The sequence below is a fragment of the Cygnus atratus genome, chromosome Z, assembly GCF_013377495.2.
Source record: "Cygnus atratus isolate AKBS03 ecotype Queensland, Australia chromosome Z, CAtr_DNAZoo_HiC_assembly, whole genome shotgun sequence".
In the NCBI taxonomy this organism is placed as follows: Eukaryota; Metazoa; Chordata; class Aves; order Anseriformes; family Anatidae; genus Cygnus; species Cygnus atratus.
The window spans coordinates 71,326-77,325 of record NC_066396.1 but is presented as its reverse complement, the minus strand read 5'-3'; the positions used below and the strand labels follow the sequence as shown (position 1 = coordinate 77,325).

At 60.3% G+C, this 6,000-nt stretch overlaps 1 protein-coding gene across 2 annotated transcripts; it reads right to left on the bottom strand.

The window, feature by feature from the left end:
• Window positions 1-390: 390 nt before the first annotated feature.
• Window positions 391-2,193, bottom strand: RAX (retina and anterior neural fold homeobox). Of its 2 annotated transcripts, none has more exons than XM_035560016.1 (3): window positions 1,911-2,193; window positions 1,572-1,798; window positions 391-843 (listed from the first exon to the last, which is right to left on the bottom strand). In XM_035560016.1, the coding sequence occupies exons 1-3, from the start codon at window positions 2,191-2,193 to the stop codon at window positions 391-393; spliced, it is 963 nt and encodes a 320-aa protein (XP_035415909.1). The 2 variants fall into 2 exon arrangements, with proteins under 2 accessions (XP_035415909.1, XP_050572514.1); XM_050716557.1 differs by having other exon boundaries at window positions 1,917-2,193.
• Window positions 2,194-6,000: the final 3,807 nt, after the last annotated feature.

Genomic DNA, 6,000 nt, shown 5'->3' with positions numbered 1-6,000 from the left:
ACAGCCTTCACACCAGTTGTGCCATTTAATGGTGCAAACACAAAACCCTCCCCAGATCACACAGGCCTTGGTTCCCAGCCACCCTACGCCGCTCTTCGCCCTACTTCAGCTTTTATTGCAACTAAAGCATCCAGCCAGGAAGGGAGAACGAAAGAGAATTTTTTCCTAAGCTATGATCTGACCCCTAACTCCGCAGGGTATGTGGAAAAGGAGATTAAAAAGACCACAAAATACAAAGCAAGCCAGGGCATGGGGAAACAGCTGGTGTGAGGGACAGCCCTCCGTTGTCAGGTCCTCGTCCAGGGGAGCCAGGGCGGGTCAAGGGCATCCCTTGGGCATCCCGGTACCAGCCTTCCCAGTGCTTTTGTCCCAGGTGCTGGAAGAGGGAGCTCAGATCGTCTGCCAGGGTTTGCCAATGGACTGGATGTGCTCCTTGGCCTTCATCCGCAAGGCAGCAATGCTGGTGTTGCGTGGGTCCGCCTCGTCCAAGGGGAACTTGTCCACAAAGGTGGCCCCGCACTGGTAAGGCGGCGGTGGCCCCATTGCCCCCAGGGGCTGCAGTGCGTGGGTCACGGCCGGAGAGTTCAGGAAGGGCGGTGGCGTGTAGCTGCCAGGCAGGCTCTGTGGAGAGGCCACGAAGCCAGGCAGGCTCTGCAGGGCCGTGCCGCTGGGCACGGGCGGGCTGAGCCATGTCTCCAGGGGCAGGCTGCTGCTGAGGGGGCCCATGGGGGTCGCCTGCGATGAGCGGTTGAAGGAGAGTATAGGTGAGTCCTGAAGCTTCATAGAGGTCACCTCCAGCTTCTCCTGCCGCCGCCACTTGGCCCGTCTGTTCTGAAACCACACCTGCAAGCACAGCCGCGTTAGCCAGGCACCGCTGCCCCCGGACAGCGCTGCCGCTGCCATGGAAGGCAGAGGTTTCCCCGGGCACAGAGGGACACACGAGATGGAGCAGAGGGAATGCGGCAGGGCAGGGCAGGAGAAGGCACCGGGGCAGGAGCGGACTCGGAGGTGCTTCCCCGTGGGCTCGGGGAAGAAGCGCGGTGAGGGCCCCGTGGAGACACCCTGCCGCTGGCCGGGCATGGGCTGCACGGAGCCACCTTGGGGCCGCGCCGCTCCCAGGTCTACCGCCTGGCTCTGCCGCCCCGGTCCCCCAGAGCGGGACACGCCGCTTAACCGGCGGCGGCCGGATGAGAAACGGCCCCGGGCTCCGCAGGTCTCTGCCGGCGGGGCCAAGCTGCGCCAGCCGCGTCGGGGCCGTGCGAGCGGGGCCGGCCGGAGACGCGCCCGGAGCTGCGGCGGAGCCCCGCGCCCCGTGGGGCCGCTCGGCCGGGCGCCGGCCGGGGCTGGCGGCAGCGGCACCGGAGCAGCGGGGCTGTCGGTGCGGCGGGGCTGAGTGCCTCCCGCTGCCACGAGTGAGCGGCCGGGCCGAGCCGGGCCGGGGGCTGCCGGCGCCGGGAACGCGGGGCTGCGCCGGGCCCGGCCGGGCCGTGCTGCACCAGCACTCCCGGGGCCGGGGCCGGGGCCGGGGCCGGGGCCGGGGCCGGGGCCGTCCGTGCGGGCGCGGGCGTTACCTGCACGCGGACCTCGGGCAGGTTGACCTTCATGGCCAGCTCCTCGCGGCTGTACACGTCGGGGTAGTGGGACTTCTCGAAGGCGCGCTCCAGCTCGTGGAGCTGGTAGGTGGTGAAGGTGGTGCGGTTCCGCCGGTGCTTCTTCTTGGGCTGCTCCTCGTCCGACGGCTTCCCCTCGCCGCCGCCGGCGGGCAGCTCGGGGCTGGCGCTGCCGGGGCAGTACGGCTCTGCGGGGGGAGAGAGGCGAGTCAGCGGCAGCGCGACCGCCCGGCCGGGCCCGCCCCGGGGCGCGGGGAGAGCCGCCCGCCCGCCCTGGACCCGGCGCCCCTCTTCCGCCGCGCTCACCTTGGAAGCGCTCGGCGCGGCCCTGCCGCTCGGCCGGCGGCGGCTCCCCGGGCATCTTGGGGAGGCCGTGCCGGGGACCCCGCCTGTCCGCCTCCTTGGCGCTGCCGGCGCCGCCGTCGGGCGGGAAGGGGCCGAGGAGGCCGTCCTCCTTGGTGAAGCCCAGGATGGCCTCGATGCTGTGCAGCCTCGACGGGTTCCCCCCGGGGCTGCGCGCCGCCGGAGCCGACAGCGAGAAGGCGCCCTCGGCCATGGCGAGCGGGGCGCCGGGCGGGTGCATGGGGCGGCCGGCCTGGGGTCCCGGCGCGGCGGCGCTCCCGCCCGGCCCCGGGGCGGCGCGGGCAGCTCTGGCACGGCGCCGCCCGGCGGGCTGGCCTCCTTGGGGCGGGGGAGGAGTGCCGGGGGGCGGTGGGCCAGAGGGAAGGCGAGACCCCGCGCCGCTCCGGCCTGGCGGGGAGGCAGGGCGTCCCCAGGGCCCCGCCGCCGCCGCCCGCTGACCCCCCGCCCCCCCGTCCCCCCAGCGCCGCCGCTGCCCCCGCCTCTCCCCGCCCCGCCGGCCCCGGACGGCACCGGGCGACGCCACCCGAGGCGGGGCTGGGGGGCCCCCCGCTGCCGCGGCGGCTGGCCCAGGCCGGGCGCCCCGCCGGGCCCCGCCGCTGCAGCCGCGCGGCCGGCCGAGCGCCGTCGGAAGCCGTCGTGGGACAGGCGGGGGGACCGACCCGGCACGGCGGGGCCGCGGGGGCCGCTTGCCGGCAGCGCGGAGGACGGGCCCGGGGAAGAGGCTCCCGGAGCACCCCCGCACGCTCACTTCTCTCCCCGGCAGCTCCAGCCCACGCCTGTCCCGTGCCTTTGGAGGGCGCCTCGGCCGCGGAGGCGGTTTTCATCTCAGATGAGAGGCGGGAGGGGGCCGTGGCACTGTCCCGCGGCTAAATGCAGAGGGTGAAAAGCACCGGGGCTAAAAGCTGATGCTGTGGTCCCCCGACGGGGTACTTGCCCTGGGTCCGGCAGCCTTCCAAGTCATGTTTACTGACCAGGCGAAAACGCACGTGGGCTTTTTGGGAGGATGGGCTCCGGAGGTATCGGCGCGGGGGGGATGGTGTCTGGGCTCAAGTTGTTGGTATCACTCCCGAGAGGACAGAGGACAGGCCATGTGAGCAGAGCCAATTCGGCATCCCTGTCCTCTGCTGAGGGAGTGGGGCTGGAGGCTAGAGGGCAGGACAGGGTGCATGGGACATCTACAGTTTGCTTTTGAAGGTGAGGTGGAGAGCTGAATCCCACACCTTGCTTTGCACCGGGCTTGGTGGAGGGCATGGGCTCAGCACAGTCCTAACTGGGGAACAGCATCGTGTCTCCTGCCTCCAACTTACTTCTTCCTGCATTATTATTTTCCCTGCCTTTCTCTTTCCTTCTCTTTATCAGTTTTTCCTGCTAGCACCTGCCTATTTCTTTGAGGTACCAACCATCTTTTGTCCCAGCTAAAGTAACAAACACAATAGCGTCGAGAGTGGTTTTCAGCCTGCATTTAGCTTCGAAGATGCTTCCATTTCGAGCCTGAGGAGGGTGTATGTGAATGAAAGACATCAGTACTGCTTCTTCCAGATACACTAGCTACTGAAAGGTACGACTGCTTCCCCCAGGAAATCTTCACTCCATTTTTGTGTCTTCCTCCTGATTGGCAGTGTTCGCTTCAGCCCTTGCCCACACCTTATTAAGGTTTATGGTCTGATGTCCCAAAGTTAATTTCTTGTAGCTCAGCAGCTTTTCCTAATAGTTCCAGGTGAGGTCTGCCCTCACAGACTGCTTCCAGGGGGAGGGGGAGGGGGGGGGTGGGAGGAAGCTCAGCCATCCATTGGCAAAGAGGGAAGAGGCCAACAGAAGAGACAAAAAAAGGTTAGTGTGGCTTTTGTGCACGATATAAAAAGCAAGTCAATACCATTGTAGGGGCATTGGAGGGTACTCAAAGCAATCAGCCAGGGGCCATTGTGTTCCTTTAATCTACATGTGTATTTCCCGAGAACTCCATTAGCGAAGATGAATGAACTGTGCAATGTCCCTAATTTCTTCTAATTTGGAGCTGGGTTTTTATGGCACTCACAACCAGCACAAAACATGCCTGTTCCTCCAGAAACCCTGGGCACACTTGGGAACCCTTTTTGCTTGTTGTAGCACACAAACACACACACACAAACACACACACGAAAAAAAAGCAAGGTGAGATGAAGCATCATAAGCCTTTTGGTCAGACCCTGGCCTGGCAGTTAAGAGCCACTAAGGGTATTGGATCTTGGCACAAATGCAGCTTTTCAGGTTCCTGTCAAAATTGGCAAATACAGGAACAGGACTCAAAATTTTTGCTATTGGTTGCAATGTGACATACAGCAGAAGACTTCCACCCCAAAGCAGGGTGCACATTGCACACCGTACATGAGAGACCTTCCTCCCCAGTAGAGCAGGCTCCTCCGTCCTCAGCAGTAGATCATTACAGGTGTATTTTCTGTCTAGAGCTGTTTGTGTCATTGTAGCATCCTTTTTGCAGGGGAGTGGAGTTGCTGAAGGAAGCAGCGACTCCCCGGGTCAAAACATGTAAAAATATGGAAAAAACTGCAGCAGAGCAGAGACCAGCTCTGTCTCTTCCAGCTCTGGAGCTGCCTTTTCTCTCTTGCCCTGCTTTATGCACGCAGACTGTGGTGCCTTGACACACACAGGAGGCATCAGATGGCGCTGAGGAGCGAGGTTCTGACTGCAGCACAGAAACTCTGATGGTTCCTCTAATAGTCAGAGACTAACAGAGAGAGTTTAGAGTGGCGAATGAAAGGTAAGCATCTGAACATTTCCTTTTGGGTCTAATGCACTGGCTGCTAGCTAAATCCTGTGCTGTCACAGTCTCCTGGGATATGTCTCATAGGTATGAAGCCTAAAAAATTGATGCTGTGGTACATCACAGCTTCACAAAGACCATTTCTCTTTGGAAATGTACAGGGCAATCAGATCTGAGAATATTCATTAGGTAACCAAGTAAGTGGGATTTATTACTTGCCTTTCCAAAGGTGGCCCCTGTTCCGCCACCTTTTAAATTTATTATTATTTTTTTTCAATGCATTGTTACGACAGTTATTGCTGAAATTATGTTTGGAAGCTAACAAGAATTCTTGAGATGGAGAATCTCTAAAGTGCAGCTGTCCCCGATGCCTACTTCTGGTTTATGCATAATGAAGAGTAAATGGGAATAATTTTGAACCTGTTGATGCTGTTAAGACAAGTGTACCGGATGGGGCTTTGCACAGTGAAATTGGTACCATAAAATGCCCCAGATTCTTGTTTCCTTTTCTCCTGTCTTTATGTCAAGCTGAAATAATTTACTGCCTCGTAGAGAAGACATCTGAAGCTGAAGTCAGTCTGCAGGTGGGAAATCATTCTCCAGACCAGTGATGTTCAGCAGGGACTGCCACCCTGAGAGATGAACAGGACTTTCAAGGTCAGACAGCAAACTGACAATGTGGGGGGAATATTCATCCAGCAGGAACCTGTACCCTGCTGCACTTTGCATGCTCTGAATCACATCACAGATTGTTAAAAGCTATAAAAACTGACTTTGCTTTTCTCTCTGCAGAAGTTTGGAAGTTTGCAGTTCAGGAACCTCTTTGAAAGCATGATATATGAGAAAGCTGCTGCCTCCCCATCGCTTCAGCACTTGTACCTTGACAGTCACCTCCTGATTCCTTTCTGGTGGGATTTTTCTCCTCCATCTCTAGGAGAGCTGGTTTTTTTTTCCCCACCAGGACAGAAACCCCAGGGAGCACTGGCTGGAGCGAGCTGCTGCCAGTGCTTGCCCTGGTGGCGGGCACGGGAGCAGCCATGGCTGCAGCAGGAGTGGGGGTGGCCACGTCAGGACAGTGAGCGGCACGGGCCTGGTGCGAGGGCTCGGGCATTGGGTTTGCCACGCTTGAACATCCGTCCAGGGCGGGGGAGTGGAGGTTCACGCTGTATGGCTATATTAATGAAATCCTTCTTTACTTGTTTTCCAATTAGCCTAATTGAATTTGGATTGCTTAAAAGTGGGCACCAGAGACATTTATCTTGATGGGAT